The sequence below is a fragment of the Pseudophryne corroboree genome, chromosome 9 (assembly GCF_028390025.1).
Source record: "Pseudophryne corroboree isolate aPseCor3 chromosome 9, aPseCor3.hap2, whole genome shotgun sequence".
NCBI classification, from domain to species: Eukaryota; Metazoa; Chordata; class Amphibia; order Anura; family Myobatrachidae; genus Pseudophryne; species Pseudophryne corroboree.
The window spans coordinates 40270296-40291389 of NC_086452.1; the positions used below are offsets into that span (position 1 = coordinate 40270296).

Here is a 21094-nt window from a genome sequence, read left to right on the forward strand (position 1 = left end):
ACACAGCCACTAATACTGTGATCTCTGCCCGTGCTTGGATACAGATGTGTCCTCATACATCTTGCCTCAATACACCATGCAGCAGGAGATGCCTGGCATGAGTCAGCTGGCAGCTCCAGGCGGGCACCTTTTTTTCCAAAATGCATCTTATTTGCATTACTATGTAGCTAGGAAGCACATGCAGCTTCTGCTGATTAAAATTATATATGGCATGTCTATATTCTATGTGAGACTGTATCTGCATACTTAATGCTATGTTACAGTGATTTCCAGGAATACACTGTAACGTAGCATTTCGTATGCAGATACAGCCAAAGTCACACACAGAATCTAGGCATGCCGCATATCATTTTAATCAGCATAAGCTGCTTGTTCCCCTAGGTTTTCCAAATGCCCTAGGCATATGCCTGGTTTGCCTATGCCTAGGGCCAGCTCTGGCGACACCCTCAGAACACTTCACCTGTTGCTGCCCAGTTACACCCTTACAGTGATGGTGATGCCACTGCTCGGCTATGGAACATGAGTAATGCTACAGTAAATGTAAGATCTGTCTGCAAGACTAAGCTGCGTTCCACTCCAACTGTGCCCCAAAGCAGCTGCATTGCTTCCAAACCAGTAATACACTGTTCTATCAGACTGCACAGTAGGGCGTGTGGGCTCCTGCATCAATAACAATGATTGCAAGGCTTTCACACCAGGCTGGAGTGCAGGCTCAGCAAATTCTCAATCTACAAGTGTGTAAAAAAGCCTTTAGTAATTGTGTCTCTCCAACACCCCCGTCACTTATTTTTAAGGGAAATATATAGGGGTCAAACACATAAACTTCTTTTAAAGAGAACCTGTAATATTTATCAGCGTACTATATATGCCCAATGCACTGTGTACGATCATCCATGAGTGAGAATACAGTAGATAGATTGCACTGTATGCAGGGTCGGGGCACACTGAGTGGTGGCTCTTGGTTGCACCATCCTCCCGTCGCCTCCTCACTGATTAAAGGCTGCAGCGGGGAGTCAGTATAATGGGGTCTTTCTGACTCTTACAATGCGTCACCTGCATACAGCAAGTGGTGTTTCTCTGTGCACTCTCCTAAGTTACATTATGGAGCATACAAATAGCAGAGGCTGAGAATTAGGACAAGACAGGCGTTATTGTGCAGTTTTCCCATACATGTGAGAGAGTACGCCATTATATAATGAGAATTCAATATAAGAGAATTAAGGGCATATTTATCATAAGAAATTTGCAAGGTATTCCCCATTGGGTCTGCTACTGTATATTGTGAGTTTATACAAGCTCAGGAATACTTTGTATTCCAGACCTTGGCCCGGTAGCGAACACCGTATTGAGATGGCGTTAGCCTATAGTAGCCTGTGGACTACTCTGTCACAGTTTTTACTGGAAATGGACCCATTGGCTTTCTCCCGGCGAGCCCCCACTGACATACGCGCAGCCCAGCAGATCCACGTGATTAATAGGCCGACAGGATCCAAAGCAAAGTGATATAGTAAGCGCAAACTCTGCTTCCAGCTCTTTGGCAAGAAAAGATTGCCGTTTCCGGGCTAAAATATATAGTGACATGGGATGCAACTGCAGCCAGGTGTGCTTTCACGGCTGTCCACATCCGGCCCCTGGCTGTCAAAAAAGGACATTTGCTGAATGGATTTCTTCCTCCTCCTCCGGCCCCCAGGAAGTGATGTTGTGATTAGTCCCCTTTGGCCCACGCTCCGCTGCACAGAACCACAGGGTACGTACTTGTGGACACTGGTGGGTGGGGTGGGGGGCTCTGCTACTGAAGATCTATTGGCACTAGGGATTGGGCAGATACTATGAGAGAATAATGGGATTTTATGGAGACATCCCCTAGGGGAACACTTTTTTTTTTTACAATATAATCTTTAAATACATTTTGTTTAAACGTACAGTACATTCTTCATTTCATTAAATTAAAAAAAAACAAAAAAAAAAACACATTTAACATGAGGGGTGTACAGTAATAAATAGGCCACTTTGTACCATGTTGCTTTTAATCTTGACCTTTGCAAAAAAAAAAAAAATTCATTTAAGGGGCAAATCTTGAAAATGTGAGGCTGTTGCTACGAATATGAATTTGCCAATACCGGGCTGTAAATGTGGTAACCACGCCGATGTACCGTATATCTGAGCTGTCAGTTATAACGGTGGTCATTCCGAGTTGTTCGCTCGTTGCCATTTTTTGCAACGGAGCGATTAGGTGGAAAATGCACATGCGTTAAGTAATTTAACACAAAACTTTGGAGATTTACACAAGCTCGAGCAACGTTTTTTTAATGCTCGAGTGATCGTAGTGTGAGTGACAGGAAGTGGGTGTTTCTGGGCGTAAACTGGCCGTTTTCAGGGAGTGTGCTAAAAAAACGCAGGCGTACTAGGTAAAAATGTAGGAGTGGCTGGAGAAACGGGGGAGTGGCTGGCCGAACGCAGGGCGTGTTTTTGACGTCAAACCAGGAACTAAACTGACTGAGCTGATCGCAATCTAGGAGTAGGTCTGGAGCTACTCAGAAACTGCAAAGAATTATTTAGTAGCAGTTCTGCTAATCTTTCGATCGCACTTCTGCTAAGCTAAGATACACTCCCAGAGGGCGGCGGCCTAGCGTGTGCAATGCTGCTAAAAGCAGCTAGCGAGCGTACAACTCGGAATGAGGGCCAACATCCAGCACTCCTGCCTACTGAGCCTTTAAAATTCAATTTACAAAGTAAATCCTGAAGCCTAGTGCTTGCTGTAACTTTACTCAGCCAGGGATCACACAGGGTCAGGCTGGAGACTTTTTGGATAAGACATAAAAAATTTCCCTACTGTCCCTAAATCATGTAATTAGAAGCCCTGACACATCCGCTATACAGTATGTATGGAGAGGGCAGGAAAAGCCATTAGAACTGCTAACAGGGGAGACGTCCTGGCCTGGAGGTTACTGCACACAGATGAAGGGCCTCTAGGGGAGCAGATATGTCATCCGCTGGCAGCTGCTGTCTCCCATAACTCCACGTTCTTCTGATGACTGATAGCTAGACAGTGATTGGCAGCTCTGCAAACATCGCTATCTTCAGCGGCTGCAGGAATCTCCCCTTAAATGAAAGATGCAGTTAAAATAACAATGATGATCTTCAGTATTATACGCTGGTTTGTGCTTAGTAGGACATTGCAAACGTAATATATAGAATTATTATTATTATTATTATTATTGTTTCTTATATAGCGCAGCAAATTCCGTTGCGCTTTACAATTGGAAATAACAATGATATAACAAAACTGAGTAATACCAAACAGTAATAGAGGTAGGAAGGCCCTGCTCGCAAGCTTACAATCTATAGGGAAATGGATACACAAGGAAAGGTGCTATCTATTACATAGTTGTACGCCAGATTGCAAAGGTTCTTGGTGGGCTGTATGATATGGTCACACAGCAATGATGAAGCGGGGTCGGGAGGAAGGGAAAGTGAAGAATGAGAAGACATGTGAGGATATGTGTGGACTGTGCAGAGTGGATGCAATTTGACAGGAATACAAATCAAATGAAAACAATTTATTGAGATGCAAAGTGGAAGCAACTAGACATGTAGAAAGATGTCTGCATTGCTGTAAAAGGCAGGATAAGGGGGACTAAGAAACTCCCTTTTATAAAGAACTAAGGGCCTTATTCAGATCTGATCGCTGCTGTGCGTTTTTCGCAAGCGGGCGATCAGATCCGAACTGCGCATGTGTATGCACCGCAACGCGCCAGCGCATCGGACGGCTACAACGGGCATCGCCAGTCAGCGACGGGATGGTGAGAATGATCCATTTGCACGGGCGTTCGCAAGGAGATTGACAGGAAGAGGCCATTTGTGGGTGGCAACTGACCGTTTTCAGGGAGTGTCCGGAAAAACGCAGACGGGCTCAAGCGTTTTCAGGGAGGGTGTCTGATGGCAGCTTCGGACCCGATCAGCAGGATTCTATCGCACTGGATAAGTAAGGCCTGGGCTGCGCAGAGACTGCACACACTGATTTTTGTGCAGCTCTGCACACTTGAACAGCGATTTAACCCTCCCCCTGTAGGCAGCAACTATCTGATCGCAGGGCTGCAAAAAACACAGCCCAGCGATCAAATCTGAATAACCCCCAAAATTTAAATAGTCTTTAGAATGACAAGTCAGGTTATGAGCCAATCACATGAATCATTGTACAGCCTCTCCTGCCAAGCACGTTACACATGAGTCTTCTATCTGTAATCATGGCACACCACAGTCCAGAAATAAACCTTACTGGGTGATAAAATATATTACTGTTATAGAAAATAGCAAAATGCTGCTCCAAGATTCTCTGCAGTAAAGAAAAATGGCCATCACTCTGTAATACTTAAAAACACCCTAAATTCAATAATAAACATTAGATAAACATATTAATACATTGTCAATGACTGACATAAGTCTGTATGTTTTGATAGATTTCTATACTTACCTTGATTGCTTACCATTACGATACATAATATTTTCTATGCATTTAATTTGTTTAATTAATTTAAATATGTCATTTTGATACTTAATCAAAATGTATAGTACAACTGGCATTTCTGAATTCTTATGTATTAATACATTGATTCAGTAAATATCAGATTCCTTACATTTTGCCGGAAATTTATAGCAGAATATTGGGAATAAAATAAAACAGGTTCCATATCCAATAGGCTTGGGACCAGAAGTATTTTGCATACAGGATATTTCCATATTTCAGAATATTTGCATACCGTCCATAATGAGATATCTTGGGGATAGGACACAAGTGTAAATGCAGGGTGCATTAATGTTTCATATACACATGGCCTGAAGGTAATTTTATACAATATTTGTAATCATTTTGTGCATTAAACCATCATAAAGCAAAGGTGTCACTATCTCAGTCATGCTCCCCAAAAATTCAGCACTTTGGAATATTCTGTATTTTGGATATGGGATACTCCACCTGTATATCATTCGGCAGAGTGGACACATAGGAACCAGTATAGTACTTGAGACGCGTTTCTCTGCTTACTATAGGAATCCAAAGTTTGGTAACTGTTGCCGCTGGCTGAGTGTGGGAGGCAGAACTACATTAAACTGAACATTCCCAAAGCATGATAGGAGTATGTTACCATATAACCTTATTCCCTCCCTGCTGAATATCACTCTCTGTTTCAAGTCAAATTTTTGGTTCAGAAGACTTTTTTTTTTCAAAAATACTTCTCCCATGATCAGTATTATACAAACTTTCAATCATGACCCTTCGCTTTGCTCTGGATATTTTTATTAACTTGTTATAATGAATTCTGCACAGATAGCTGCAATAGTAACTCATGCAGGATGTTCTAGAGCAGAGCATTTTGTACCGGATGGAAGGCGCCACTGTGCAGCGTCTGCTTATAGTATATTCTAGTTCTGAAAAGTAGCTTTTGTCCTGTATATTTCTGAATATTATCAGCAGCTCTTGTGTATAAAATAATGTGTATTTCTTAGCTTTGGTCATTTAATTACCAGTCAACAAATGTTTAATAAGGCCATAAATACTGTCTGACTATACGTATAGCATGATTACAATGTAATGGTTTATATGAGCTTAGGGGGTCATTCCGACCCGATCGCTCGCTGCAGTTTGTCGCAACGCAGCAATCGGGTCAGAACTGCCCTGGCGCCGCAGTGCACCGGCGCATGCCAGTTGTCTCTGCCTAGCGATCGCCTCTGAGACAGAGGCGGTCGCTGGGCGGGAGGGGGCTGAACGGCAGCGTTAAGCCGCCATTTAGGAGGCGCGGTCCGGCCAACGCAGGCGTGGCCGGACCATTGGGGGGGCATGCTGCTGCGTGACATCTCACGCAGCCGCTGCGCTGGCCAGGAGTTACTCCATAAATACAAAAGCATTGCCGTTGTGCGATGCTTTTGTATTTGTGCGGGGGGGGGGGGGGGGGGACGCCCTATGCTTGGCGTCCCCCCGCATGTCAGGGAAGATGATCGTAGCTGTGCTAAATTTATCACAGCTACAATCAACTCGGAATGACCCCCTTAACCTCTTATCTAATTGCTGCTAAAACAGTAAAGCTACAGAGTTACTACAATTCATTTATTAAACGCTATATAGTGGACACACGTTCCATAGCGGATTGGAATCGAACCCATGACCTCAGTGCTGTCAGGCAGCAAGCTAACCATTGTGCCACCATTGCTGCCCAGAGATTGCGGTTTGAGCACATTAAGTGAAACTCAGTGCATTTATAAAGCGTGAAGAGGTCCAGCTGAGACAGCTGTCAGACAAATGGCAATCTAGTCCCGGTGGGCTTATGTTTAAATGCAAGGTCTCACTTTATGGCCGTTCCAAGTTGCTCATGTCAGCCCAGAGACAAGTGGAAGAAGGATTCCTGTTTCACCATGGGGACCAAAGCATCAGACTCGTTTTGAATCACTACATTTCATTTACAGTATCTCAACAATCATGACACTGTCTGTGCACTGACGTACAGAGTAACACTACAGGCATATTGTATTTGTTACTTGAACATATGAGGTAAATGTTTAAGCTGTCATTTGCTTGCATTATCTTTTCCTTCCTTCCTTGCACGTCTGTATTGTGTGAACATGTGTATATCTTTACTTACATGCTGGTTTCTGCTTTGATAGAGATTTAATCATTTCACGTAATTGACATAACCTAGTGACCTGAGGAGGCGGCAGAAAATGATGTGAAAAGTAGACTGCTGCCTTTTAGAGAGAAGACCGCTATCGGGGATCGATCGTAGAGGGCTAGCTAAGAGACCTGTCAACTCTATTATGAACTCCTAGCTCCGGTGTCACCAGTATTGTTACAGAGACCAAATACGACAGGCCTTATTGGTATTGCCTGCATATGGCATTTTATTCTTAGTACTTCCCTGTCTGTGTGCATCACCAACTACCCAGTTGTATAGTAAGAAATAGAGCTTCATTTCTGGTAATAATCTAACGTTTGATTTAAAAAAAGAAAGAAAAAAAGTGCAATTTGTTTGTGAGACATTACAATAACTAAATCACATTTTGACGCGTTTCACTTAATTCCATGGTTGAAGAAATAGTGAAACGCGTCTGTAGCCGTACCTGCTCACATAAATGTGCTAAATCGTTCACTCTCACCGACTCTGATAAATGCAAGATATCAGGTTTGTTGTTCATGTGGCCACAGCTTAAGGCGCCGCATCTACATGCTCTGCAAATTTATTCTGCATTATGTGTACATTTATTTATGCATAATCTGAGCAGGACATAAATGGAGAAGGGACTAGTGGCCCCGTTTGGCAATAGATTTCAGCAATGGCTTTGAATAAAATATAAAAAATTGCAATTAAAGTAATGCAGCAACATGTATCCGATATCTTGCCCGATTAATGTGTTACATGGCAATACATCTGTCTATTATCTTTACTAGGAGTGTGTGATGTGGATCATCAGAATAAAGCCGGATACACCCCGGTCATGCTCACACCTCTAGCGTCGGCGGAAACAGATGAAGATATGGAAGTAGTGAGAGCTCTCCTCAGTCTGGGGAACGTCAATCTTTCCGCTACTCAGGTACATACGTCAACTGTTTTTTGTTTTTTTGGGGGAGGGGAGGGGGTTGGGCTTTTTTTGTTTTAGAAAATGTAGACACTTTTGCTCACATGTCCAGTAAGGAGTGAAATGCGTCGCCACTTGTCACCCCCACCCCCAATAGCTATCATACCAACTCATTTTGAAAAGATTACTCTCAGTCTCCACACAATTTCACATGATTTGGAAATTGGCCCAGTGGTGCCGATAGGGAGGGGGGAGTTTACTAATTGCCCAGGTCTGATGGAGGGGCCCTGTGGGTAATACCTCCTCCCCTTACATGGCGGCAGCAGCAGCCGCCGCAGCGCCTCTCAGCACAACTCATGCTGTAGTGTGGCCAGGGAGGTGCTTAAAATACAATTATTATTTTTTTTGGGGGGGGTCATTTTTTTCTAAGGGTGCATGACCATGCCTCCTGTGATTAGACCACGCCCCCTTAAAAGTTCCTGGGCCCAGCCAAACTCTCTACTGCCCTGAATTAGCCCAATATTCCTTTGTATGATAATGAGCCCATAAAAAATTCATAGGAACATTATTGGACATGGGCCTGATTTGGATTTTGTATGCAAATCCGATGTTTGGGGGTCTACGCATATCCTGAGAGATCGCTCACAGTTCCCCCTTAGCCGTAGCATGAGTGACATGCGGAAATGTTTTGGGGCGGAGCAGGGGTGGCGTCCAGGTCCTTTTTACAAATCGAGTGCGTCTTGCCCCCGTTTTGTAAGCTTGCCAAGACCAGGGTTTGCATCTTTGGAAGCAGACTGTGTTGCCCCGTGTTAATAAATGGGGAGGGAAGAAAAAGCTTCCTATCTGTGCTCACAATCATCTCTCAGGGGAGGGATTGATCCACTTAGCATGAGTGCCAATGTGGCCACCTAAATCTCTCGGCATATTTTATTACATTATTATTTATTACAAGTTATTTATATCGCGCACACATATTCTGCAGTGCTTTACAGAAACGATGTGGTCATTCACATCAGTCCAAGTGGAGCTTACAATCTATGGGCCTGATTCAGGTTTGTAAGCAAAGCAAAAATGCACACAACTGGGCAAAACCATGCTGCACTGCAAGTGGGGCAAGTGTAACATGTGCAGAGAGTTTTAGTAATGGGTGGGGTGTGATGAAATTTAAATTGAAGTGTACAAATAAATCTGTCTAACATTTGTGGACCACATGAAAATGCAGTCAGTATTTAACCTGCACAGAAACCGTATAACCCACCCAAACCTAAATCTCTCTGCACATGTTACATCTGCTCTACCCGTGGAGCAACATGGTTTTGCCCAGGTGTGTGCTTTTTTGCTTTGCTCACAAGCCTGAATCAGGCCCTATATAACATGTACACCCATACCAAAGCCTTGTCAGTAGCCAATTAACCTACCAGTATATTTTTGTAGTGTGGGATGAAACTGTAGCACCTGCAACAATGAGGTGGGATATACAAACTCCACACAGATAGTACTGTGGTGGGAATTGAACCCAAGGCCTCCATGCTTTGGGGCAGTAATGCTAACCATTACGCCAACCGTGTGTCTCAGCTCTCAGGCAGAGAGGTAGGTAGGCAATGTGTGTGGCCATGTGCAGTATCCTGAGCTCCCCCTCCTTCCCTTACTCACTATATGAGAATTTGGCAGTCAGCCCTTATCACGTTTACAGTCTACATTCCCCCGTCAGTATTCATGCTCCCTGTAATACAGTTACGCCTTATTGCTGAAGAAAAGCCGAGCTTTAAATCATCTTAATAATAATAAGGGGAAAAAAATGAATAAACACCTCAGCAAATCCTCTACATATCAATTTGAGTATATGCAATAAAAACACGTGAATAACTCCCGTGAGATTGATTCCTTGTTTCTCTAGACTGTAGAGTAAACGTTCTATGGAATTTTCGTAGACGTATTGGCGATTTATGGACATTTGTTTCAGGGTGGGCAAACGGCGCTGATGATTGGAGTCAGCCACGCCAGGTCGGACATGGTGAAGGTCCTGCTGGACTGTGGGGCTGACGTGAACCTGACAGACGAGGACGGAGAATCTGCCCTGATGATCGCCTGCCAAATAGGCAATCCGGAAATTGTGAAGCTGCTCGTGTCTCACCCAGACTGTGATCTAGAGTTAAAGGATAAGGTAAAAGCCCCATCTTCTCTATCTGTTCTGCTAGAGTGAGTGTGTGTGTGTGTGTGTGTGTGTGTGTGTGTGTGTGTGTGTGTGTGTGTGTGTGTGTGTGTGTGTGTGTCACCACTAAAAGGTGTTTGATAGGCAAATCTGTGGTCAGGTCCATGTAATGACGATGGTCTGATACTTTTATATTTTGTGACATAATTAGTAAAACCTTAATGACTGGTTTAAAAAATAAAAGGATTTTGAAATGATGGAGCAAGGGAAACCATGTGTATAATATGTGTATGTATTCATTTTGCTATTTTTATCTACTTATTTAGATGTATAGACTGTTCTGGTCAATCAATCTAATATGATTTAAAGACTATTTTGTTCCAAATTCCATTTCTTTCCTTAGCTGACATATTGGTTCACAACAGTCGCTCAATCTAGCGCTGACAAAAAAAAATGTTCTATCAGGTAGAAATGGTTAAAGCTGATGTTCCTTGTCACTTGTAAGGTGCAGGGCACAGGACTCTCTCCTCGGGCACCGGCTGTTACCTGTAAGGTGGAGGGCACAGGACTCTCTCCTCGAGCACCGGCTGTTACCTGTAAGGTGCAGGGCACAGGACTCTCTCCTCGGGCACCGGCTGTTACCTGTAAGGTGCAGGGCACAGGACTCTCTCCTCGGGCACCGGCTGTTACCTGTAAGGTGGAGGGCACAGGACTCTCTCCTCGGGCACCGGCTGTTACCTGTAAGGTGCAGGGCACAGGGCTGTCTACTCGGGCACCGGCTGTTACCTGTAGGGTGGAGGGCACAGGACTCTCTCCTCGGGCACCGGCTGTTACATGTAAGGTGCAGGGCACAGGGCTCTCTCCTCGGGCACCGGCTGTTACCTGTAAGGTGCAGGGCACAGGGCTCTCTCCTCGGGCACCGGCTGTTACCTGTAAGGTGCAGGGCACAGGACTCTCTCCTCGGGCACTGGATGTTACCTGTAAGGTGCAGGGCACAGGGCTCTCTCCTCGGGCACCGGCTGTTACCTGTAAGGTGCAGGGCACAGGACTCTCTCCTCGGGCACTGGATGTTACCTGTAAGGTGCAGGGCACAGGACTCTCTCCTCGGGCATCGGCTGTTACCTGTAAGGTGCAGGGCACAGGACTCTCTCCGCGGGCACCGGATGTTACCTGTAAGGTGCAGGGCTGAGGGCTCTCTCCTCGGGCACCGGCTGTTACCTGTAAGGTGCAGGGCACAGGACTCTCTCCTCGGGCACCGGCTGTTACCTGTAAGGTGCAGGGCACAGGACTCTCTCCTCGGGCACCGGATGTTACCTGTAAGGTGCAGGGCACAGGACTCTCTCCTCGGGCACCGGCTGTTACCTGTAAGGTGCAGGGCACGGGACTCTCTCCTCGGGCACCGGATGTTACCTGTAAGCTGCAGGGCACGGGACTCTCTCCTCGGGCACTGGATGTTACCTGTAAGGTGCAGGGCACGGGACTCTCTCCTCGGGCACCGGCTGTTACCTGTAAGGTGGAGGGCACAGGACTCTCTCCTCGGGCACCGGCTGTTACCTGTAAGGTGGAGGGCACGGGACTCTCTCCTCGGGCACTGGATGTTACCTGTAAGGTGCAGGGCACAGGGCTCTCTCCTCGGGCACCGGATGTTACCTGTAAGGTGCAGGGCTGAGGGCTCTCTCCTCGGGCACCGGATGTTACCTGTAAGGTGCAGGGCGCAGGACTCTCTCCTCGGGCACTGGATGTTACCTGTAAGGTGCAGGGCTGAGGGCTCTCTCCTCGGGCACTGGATGTTACCTGTAAGGTGCAGGGCACAGGGCTCTCTCCTCGGGCACCGGCTGTTACCTGTAAGGTGAAGGGCACAGGACTCTCTCCTCGGGCACTGGATGTTACCTGTAAGGTGGAGGGCACAGGGCTGACTCCTCGGGCACCAGCTGTTACCTGTAAGGTGCAGGGCACAGGACTCTCTCCTCGGGCACCGGCTGTTACCTGTAAGGTGGAGGGCACAAGACTCTCTCCTCGGGCACCGGCTGTTACCTGTAAGGTGCAGGGCACAGGACTCTCTCCGCGGGCACCGGATGTTACCTGTAAGGTGCAGGGCTGAGGGCTCTCTCCTCGGGCACCGGATGTTACCTGTAAGGTGCAGGGCACAGGGCTCTCTCCTCGGGCACCGGATGTTACCTGTAAGGTGCAGGGCACAGGGCTCTCTCCTCGGGCACCGGATGTTACCTGTAAGGTGCAGGGCTGAGGACTCTCTCCTCGGGCACCGGATGTTACCTGTAAGGTGCAGGGCACAGGACTCTCTCCTCGGGCACTGGATGTTACCTGTAAGGTGCAGGGCATAGGACTCTCTCCTCGGGCACCGGCTCTTACCTGTAAGGTGCAGGGCACAGGACTCTCTCCTCGGGCACCGGATGTTACCTGTAAGCTGCAGGGCACGGGACTCTCTCCTCGGGCACTGGATGTTACCTGTAAGGTGCAGGGCACGGGACTCTCTCCTCGGGCACCGGCTGTTACCTGTACGGTGGAGGGCACGGGACTCTCTCCTCGGGCACTGGATGTTACCTGTAAGGTGCAGGGCACAGGGCTCTCTCCTCGGGCACTGGATGTTACCTGTAAGGTGCAGGGCACAGGACTCTCTCCTCGGGCACCGGCTGTTACCTGTAAGGTGGAGGGCACGGGACTCTCTCCTCGGGCACCGGCTGTTACCTGTAAGGTGGAGGGCACGGGACTCTCTCCTCGGGCACTGGATGTTACCTGTAAGGTGCAGGGCGCAGGACTCTCTCCTCGGGCACTGGATGTTACCTGTAAGGTGCAGGGCACAGGGCTCTCTCCTCGGGCACCGGCTGTTACCTGTAAGGTGGAGGGCACAAGACTCTCTCCTCGGGCACCGGCTGTTACCTGTAAGGTGCAGGGCACAGGACTCTCTACTCGGGCACCGGCTGTTACCTGTAAGGTGCAGGGCACAGGACTCTCTCCTCGGGCACTGGATGTTACCTGTAAAGTGGAGGGCACAGGGCTGACTCCTCGGGCACCAGCTGTTACCTGTAAGGTGCAGGGCACAGGACTCTCTCCTCGGGCACTGGATGTTACCTGTAAGGTGCAGGGCACAGGACTCTCTCCGCGGGCACCGGATGTTACCTGTAAGGTGCAGGGCTGAGGGCTCTCTCCTCGGGCACCGGATGTTACCTGTAAGGTGCAGGGCACAGGGCTCTCTCCTCGGGCACCGGATGTTACCTGTAAGGTGCAGGGCACAGGGCTCTCTCCTCGGGCACCGGATGTTACCTGTAAGGTGCAGGGCTGAGGGCTCTCTCCTCGGGCACCGGATGTTACCTGTAAGGTGCAGGGCACAGGGCTCTCTCCTCGGGCACTGGATGTTACCTGTAAAGTGGAGGGCACAGGGCTGACTCCTCGGGCACCAGCTGTTACCTGTAAGGTGCAGGGCACAGGACTCTCTCCTCGGGCACCGGCTGTTACCTGTAAGGTGGAGGGCACAGGACTCTCTCCTCGGGCACCGGCTGTTACCTGTAAGGTGCAGGGCACAGGACTCTCTCCGCGGGCACCGGATGTTACCTGTAAGGTGCAGGGCTGAGGGCTCTCTCCTCGGGCACCGGCTGTTACCTGTAAGGTGCAGGGCACAGGACTCTCTCCTCGGGCACCGGCTGTTACCTGTAAGGTGCAGGGCACGGGACTCTCTCCTCGGGCACCGGATGTTACCTGTAAGCTGCAGGGCACGGGACTCTCTCCTCGGGCACTGGATGTTACCTGTAAGGTGCAGGGCACGGGACTCTCTCCTCGGGCACCGGCTGTTACCTGTAAGGTGGAGGGCACAGGACTCTCTCCTCGGGCACCGGCTGTTACCTGTAAGGTGGAGGGCACGGGACTCTCTCCTCGGGCACTGGATGTTACCTGTAAGGTGCAGGGCACGGGGCTCTCTCCTCGGGCACCGGATGTTACCTGTAAGGTGCAGGGCTGAGGGCTCTCTCCTCGGGCACCGGATGTTACCTGTAAGGTGCAGGGCGCAGGACTCTCTCCTCGGGCACTGGATGTTACCTGTAAGGTGCAGGGCTGAGGGCTCTCTCCTCGGGCACTGGATGTTACCTGTAAGGTGCAGGGCACAGGGCTCTCTCCTCGGGCACCGGCTGTTACCTGTAAGGTGCAGGGCACAGGACTCTCTCCTCGGGCACTGGATGTTACCTGTAAGGTGGAGGGCACAGGGCTGACTCCTCGGGCACCAGCTGTTACCTGTAAGGTGCAGGGCACAGGACTCTCTCCTCGGGCACCGGCTGTTACCTGTAAGGTGGAGGGCACAAGACTCTCTCCTCGGGCACCGGCTGTTACCTGTAAGGTGCAGGGCACAGGACTCTCTCCGCGGGCACCGGATGTTACCTGTAAGGTGCAGGGCTGAGGGCTCTCTCCTCGGGCACCGGATGTTACCTGTAAGGTGCAGGGCACAGGGCTCTCTCCTCGGGCACCGGATGTTACCTGTAAGGTGCAGGGCACAGGGCTCTCTCCTCGGGCACCGGATGTTACCTGTAAGGTGCAGGGCTGAGGGCTCTCTCCTCGGGCACCGGATGTTACCTGTAAGGTGCAGGGCACAGGGCTCTCTCCTCGGGCACCGGATGTTACCTGTAAGGTACAGGGCTCTCTCCTCGGGCACCGGATGTTACCTGTAAGGTGCAGGGCACAGGACTCTCTCCTCGGGCACCGGATGTTACCTGTAAGGTGCAGGGCACAGGACTCTCTCCTCGGGCACCGGCTGTTACCTGTAAGGTGCAGTGCACAGGACTCTCTCCTCGGGCACCGATGTTACCTGTAAGGTGCAGGGCACAGGACTCTCTCCGCGGGCACCGGATGTTACCTGTAAGGTGCAGGGCTGAGGGCTCTCTCCTCGGGCACCGGATGTTACCTGTAAGGTGCAGGGCTGAGGGCTCTCTCCTCGGGCACCGGCTGTTACCTGTAAGGTGCAGGGCACAGGACTCTCTCCTCGGGCACCGGCTGTTACCTGTAAGGTGCAGGGCACAGGACTCTCTCCTCGGGCACCGGATGTTACCTGTAAGGTGCAGGGCACAGGACTCTCTCCTCGGGCACCGGCTGTTACCTGTAAGGTGCAGGGCACGGGACTCTCTCCTCGGGCACCGGATGTTACCTGTAAGCTGCAGGGCACGGGACTCTCTCCTCGGGCACTGGATGTTACCTGTAAGGTGCAGGGCACGGGACTCTCTCCTCGGGCACCGGCTGTTACCTGTAAGGTGGAGGGCACAGGACTCTCTCCTCGGGCACCGGCTGTTACCTGTAAGGTGGAGGGCACGGGACTCTCTCCTCGGGCACTGGATGTTACCTGTAAGGTGCAGGGCACAGGGCTCTCTCCTCGGGCACCGGATGTTACCTGTAAGGTGCAGGGCTGAGGGCTCTCTCCTCGGGCACCGGATGTTACCTGTAAGGTGCAGGGCGCAGGACTCTCTCCTCGGGCACTGGATGTTACCTGTAAGGTGCAGGGCTGAGGGCTCTCTCCTCGGGCACTGGATGTTACCTGTAAGGTGCAGGGCACAGGGCTCTCTCCTCGGGCACCGGCTGTTACCTGTAAGGTGCAGGGCACGGGACTCTCTCCTCGGGCACTGGATGTTACCTGTAAGGTGGAGGGCACAGGGCTGACTCCTCGGGCACCAGCTGTTACCTGTAAGGTGCAGGGCACAGGACTCTCTCCTCGGGCACCGGCTGTTACCTGTAAGGTGGAGGGCACAAGACTCTCTCCTCGGGCACCGGCTGTTACCTGTAAGGTGCAGGGCACAGGACTCTCTCCGCGGGCACCGGATGTTACCTGTAAGGTGCAGGGCTGAGGGCTCTCTCCTCGGGCACCGGATGTTACCTGTAAGGTGCAGGGCACAGGGCTCTCTCCTCGGGCACCGGATGTTACCTGTAAGGTGCAGGGCACAGGGCTCTCTCCTCGGGCACCGGATGTTACCTGTAAGGTGCAGGGCTGAGGGCTCTCTCCTCGGGCACCGGATGTTACCTGTAAGGTGCAGGGCACAGGGCTCTCTCCTCGGGCACCGGATGTTACCTGTAAGGTGGAGGGCACAGGACTCTCTCCTCGGGCACCGGCTGTTACCTGTAAGGTGCAGGGCACAGGACTCTCTCCTCGGGCACCGGATGTTACCTGTAAGGTGCAGGGCACAGGACTCTCTCCTCGGGCACGGGCTGTTACCTGTAAGGTGCAGGGCACAGCTCTCTCTCCTCGGGCACCCGGCTGTTACCTGTAAGGTGCAGTGCACAGGACTCTCTCCTCGGGCACCGGCTGTTACCTGTAAGGTGCAGGGCACAGGGCTCTCTCCTCGGGCACCGGATGTTACCTGTAAGGTACAGGGCTCTCTCCTCGGGCACCGGATGTTACCTGTAAGGTGCAGGGCACAGGACTCTCTCCTCGGGCACCGGATGTTACCTGTAAGGTGCAGGGCACAGGGCTCTCTCCTCGGGCACCGGATGTTACCTGTAAGGTGCAGGGCTGAGGGCTCTCTCCTCGGGCACCGGATGTTACCTGTAAGGTGCAGGGCACAGGGCTCTCTCCTCGGGCACCGGATGTTACCTGTAAGGTGGAGGGCACAGGACTCTCTCCTCGGGCACCGGCTGTTACCTGTAAGGTGCAGGGCACAGGACTCTCTCCTCGGGCACCGGATGTTACCTGTAAGGTGCAGGGCACAGGACTCTCTCCTCGGGCACGGGCTGTTACCTGTAAGGTGCAGGGCACAGCTCTCTCTCCTCGGGCACCCGGCTGTTACCTGTAAGGTGCAGTGCATAGGACTCTCTCCTCGGGCACCGGCTGTTACCTGTAAGGTGCAGGGCACAGGGCTCTCTCCTCGGGCACCGGATGTTACCTGTAAGGTACAGGGCTCTCTCCTCGGGCACCGGATGTTACCTGTAAGGTGCAGGGCACAGGACTCTCTCCTCGGGCACCGGATGTTACCTGTAAGGTGCAGGGCACAGGACTCTCTCCTCGGGCACCGGCTGTTACCTGTAAGGTGCAGTGCACAGGACTCTCTCCTCGGGCACCGATGTTACCTGTAAGGTGCAGGGCACAGGACTCTCTCCGCGGGCACCGGATGTTACCTGTAAGGTGCAGGGCTGAGGGCTCTCTCCTCGGGCACCGGATGTTACCTGTAAGGTGCAGGGCACAGGGCTCTCTCCTCGGGCACCGGATGTTACCTGTAAGGTGCAGGGCACAGGGCTCTCTCCTCGGGCACCGGATGTTACCTGTAAGGTGCAGGGCTGAGGGCTCTCTCCTCGGGCACCGGATGTTACCTGTAAGGTGCAGGGCACAGGGCTCTCTCCTCGGGCACCGGATGTTACCTGTAAGGTGGAGGGCACAGGACTCTCTCCTCGGGCACCGGCTGTTACCTGTAAGGTGCAGGGCACAGGACTCTCTCCTCGGGCACCGGCTGTTACCTGTAAGGTGCAGGGCACAGGACTCTCTCCGCGGGCACCGGATGTTACCTGTAAGGTGCAGGGCACAGGACTCTCTCCTCGGGCACCGGCTGTTACCTGTAAGGTGCAGGGCACAGGGCTGTCTCCTCGGGCACCGGATGTTACCTGTAAGGTGCAGGGCACAGGACTCTCTCCTCGGGCACGGGCTGTTACCTGTAAGATGCAGGGCACAGCTCTCTCTCCTCGGGCACCCGGCTGTTACCTGTAAGGTGCAGTGCACAGGACTCTCTCCTCGGGCACCGGCTGTTACCTGTAAGGTGCAGGGCACAGGGCTCTCTCCTCGGGCACCGGATGTTACCTGTAAGGTGCAGGGCACAGGGCTCTCTCCTCGGGCACCGGATGTTACCTGTAAGGTGCAGGGCACAGGACTCTCTCCTCGGGCACCGGCTGTTACCTGTAAGGTGCAGTGCACAGGACTCTCTCCTCGGGCACCGATGTTACCTGTAAGTTGCAGGGCTGAGGGCTCTCTCCTCGGGCACCGGATGTTACCTGTAAGGTGCAGGGCACAGGGCTCTCTCCTCGGGCACCGGATGTTACCTGTAAGGTGCAGGGCACAGGGCTCTCTCCTCGGGCACCGGATGTTACCTGTAAGGTGCAGTGCACAGGACTCTCTCCTCGGGCACCGGCTGTTACCTGTAAGGTGCAGGGCACAGGACTCTCTCTCCTCGGGCACCGGCTGTTACCTGTAAGGTGCAGTGCACAGGACTCTCTCCTCGGGCACCGGATGTTACCTGTAAGGTGCAGTGCACAGGACTCTCTCCTCGGGCACCGGATGTTACCTGTAAGGTGCAGGGCACAGGACTCTCTCTCCTCGGGCACCGGCTGTTACCTGTAAGGTGCAGTGCACAGGACTCTCTCCTCGGGCACCGGATGTTACCTGTAAGGTGCAGTGCACAGCTCTCTCTCCTCGGGCACCGATGTTACCTGTAAGGTGCAGGGCACAGGGCTCTCTCCTCGGGCACCGGATGTTACCTGTAAGGTGCAGGGCTGAGGGCTCTCTCCGCAGGCACCTGCCTTTAATGTCACTGCAGGAGAGCCGTAGATCCTGCAGTGCAGTCAGTCACACAGTAACATCTCAGAATCGTATGATTGTGCAGCAGCAGCTACGGAACGTTTTTCTCCGATTAGCCTCGGAGTGCATTAGGATTTTGTGATGGACATCTACAGCCAGTAAAGGAAGTGGAAACAAATTCAATTACATGCAACACTGCCCCAACATGTATAACTGAATAATATTTATTAGGAGATTTAACACACTTGGCATCAAAATATATGCGATGAAGTAGAAAATGAGTTCAGAGTGGCTTCTGAGTAATTCCAGATTTCTGTGGGGAGGACAGGCAGTCACTGGAGGCAGAACATGTAGGTTTATATTGGCGATTAAAAGCAGTTCTTAGCAGCACTTAATTAACGATTCATCCGCCAGCCATTTACCAATATTTGCAAATGGGAAAGCAGGAACCGCTGTAAGTGGTAGAATTACTGGTAGTGCCGAATCATTAAGGGGTCATCCAGAACCTTATTCCCTTTAACAGTCTAGCAGTGGGTTTAAAAGATTTATTTAGCAAATGTGCAATAATTCCAATCAATACAACCGGTTAGGGGATGTGGAGCTTGTATGGGGCCGAAGTAAACCGGGGCAATGACTGACAGCTGCGGCAGAGACTGTTCGGAATCAGTGCTGTCACTCAGACCTGTTCCCATTCACACACAGGAATGCTGGAGCTTCCTGATTGACAACTGTGCTTCCCCAGAGCTGCAGAACAGGCCCCCGGCAATGTATGTACGACCACCCAGAGTGGACCAGGCCGTTCCAATACCATCCGCATAGCTCCTGCCTTTGGTGTAATATTTCTCTTCCTGTGAACCTTTATCACGTTGACACAAGGAGTATAATACTGTGCAGGGAATGGAATTCCAGATTATTACAAAATACCTCAACTCCCACAGAGTGAGGCTGCTGTGGGATAGTCTGAGCTGGCAGGACTATGGCACAGCAACCATACAGGCCCCACCGGGACATCATATTGCTTCCAACTCAATATCCGCTGCATAAATGGGCAATGATATTCACACGCCTCAGCCCCTGTGTCCTGAGATCTTTATCACTGCTGCAAAACATTAACCCGATCAGTTACCTGGCCTCTAAATCCTGTTCCAGATAACGGTGGCATGCCTGGTATGTATCCGCTGGCAGAGTGGCACAGGCGGAGAGTCTTCAGGAGTTAGAGCCAAACTAAACAACACTGTTGGACTTTCCCAAAAACGCTTTGATCTTTCCTACAAGTTCCTGCTTTTGTTAAACGTATTTATTTTATTTTTATGTGATCTTTATGTATTTATTTTTATTGGGGGAGGGGCGCATAAAGAGTGTAGTGTTTTTTATGATATGTTACTGTTTTTATGGAGATGTTGAGTTTTTATAAATTGCGTTGACCGAGGCCGGTTGTAGGGTGTTCAGCGCCCCCCTGTGAACTATAAATTTGCACCCACCTACAAATATATCCCCTTAACCGTCCCTCTACCACAGGACTCTATCGATGGTATATGGCCGGTGACAACTTAATCCACCATCGATGGCAGAAAAAGCAAATGGTATCCTGCTATCGATTTATTTTTTATTTTTTTAAGCATTACTGAATGCTGCAAGCAGAGCTGCAGCCCATCCCCACCTCCGGCTCTTACACATACTTACATTCTGGGGCTGGGTTTCTGCTTGTGAAAGTGTGCAGTAGGGGGAGCAGCCCACCAATCGGGAATAAGCAGCGCTGGTAAGCGACCAATAGCAGCAGGGCTGGATTGTGCAAGAGGAGGTACCGCGGCAGTGCTCTCCCCCTTCCACCCTTGGGGGTCGGATTAAATTTTACAGCGAAAAAACGGGCTTTACCAATGCAATGTTTTTATCAGGCAATTAAATTAATGCCCTATTTTTTTACTGTAAAATGTACCCGTTAAGCGATAAGTCCCCCGATGCATGTGTTTTCGCGATCGCGGGCATTAAAAAAAGGGCACTTATTGCAGATTTTGTTGCTCCTAAAACAAAATCCCTGATAATGGGCCTAATTCAGTAAGGATTGCAATCCTTTGGATCACATGCTGGGGGCCGCCCATTGCTCATTGCTGGGCAAGGCCGCGCAGCGTGCTGACCACCGCCTCCCCTCAACAAGCAGAAATTGCAAATGCATCACAATTTCTGCTTGTTAGCAGAAACTAAGGATGGCTGCTGCCGCTTAGCCACGCCTGCAGGAGTCCCGCCGCCATGTTCTCGATTGCGGCGGCTGCGTGTGACATCACGTAGCCACCGTGATCACACCTCCGCCCCCCGCTCGCGCTGCACCGCCCCCGTAATGCTCCATCTCCTCCTTGGAAATGGAGCGTTGTCCGCCCAGCGACAGCCTCTGCCTGTGTGACAGGCATAAGCGATCGCATTTTCTGCGCCCCTCCCCCCCCGCCCCCGCAGGAAATGCGAGCGCATGCACAGGACGGGGGCCGCGCATGCGCCCGCTTCTTTTTCTCAAAATTTGCGGTTGGATCGCACACTACACACTGCGATCCACCCTGAATTAGGCCCAGTGCCAGCTATCAGGGACAATTTAATTACCCCCTGGGGATCAATTAGCTCCTTAGACTTGGCTGCTAAGTCACCACACCCCCAACATGACCTGACCGCTGGCCATAATACATCTATTACACCCTATACAGACATAGGACACTACACCCCCAATATGACCTGACCACCGGACGTGACCATAATACATCTATTACACCCTATACAGACATAGGTCATGTTAGGGGTGTAGTGTCCTATGTCTGTATAGGGTGTAATAGATGTATTATGGTCATGGTCAGTGGTCAGGTCATGTTGGGGGTGTAGTGTCCTATGTCTGTATAGGGTGTAAT

At 50.9% G+C, this 21094-nt stretch overlaps 1 protein-coding gene across 5 annotated transcripts in view; it reads left to right on the top strand.

Moving 5' to 3' along the window:
• Positions 1-21094, top strand: part of KANK4 (KN motif and ankyrin repeat domains 4) — a 290111-nt gene that overhangs the window by 244319 nt on the left and 24698 nt on the right. For all 5 annotated transcript variants that reach the window (XM_063939217.1, XM_063939219.1, XM_063939221.1 and 2 more), the window contains 2 exons: positions 7439-7581; positions 9530-9730. In XM_063939217.1, coding sequence (XP_063795287.1) covers positions 7439-7581; positions 9530-9730 — 344 coding nt within the window. The remainder of the gene's footprint in view (positions 1-7438; positions 7582-9529; positions 9731-21094) is intronic.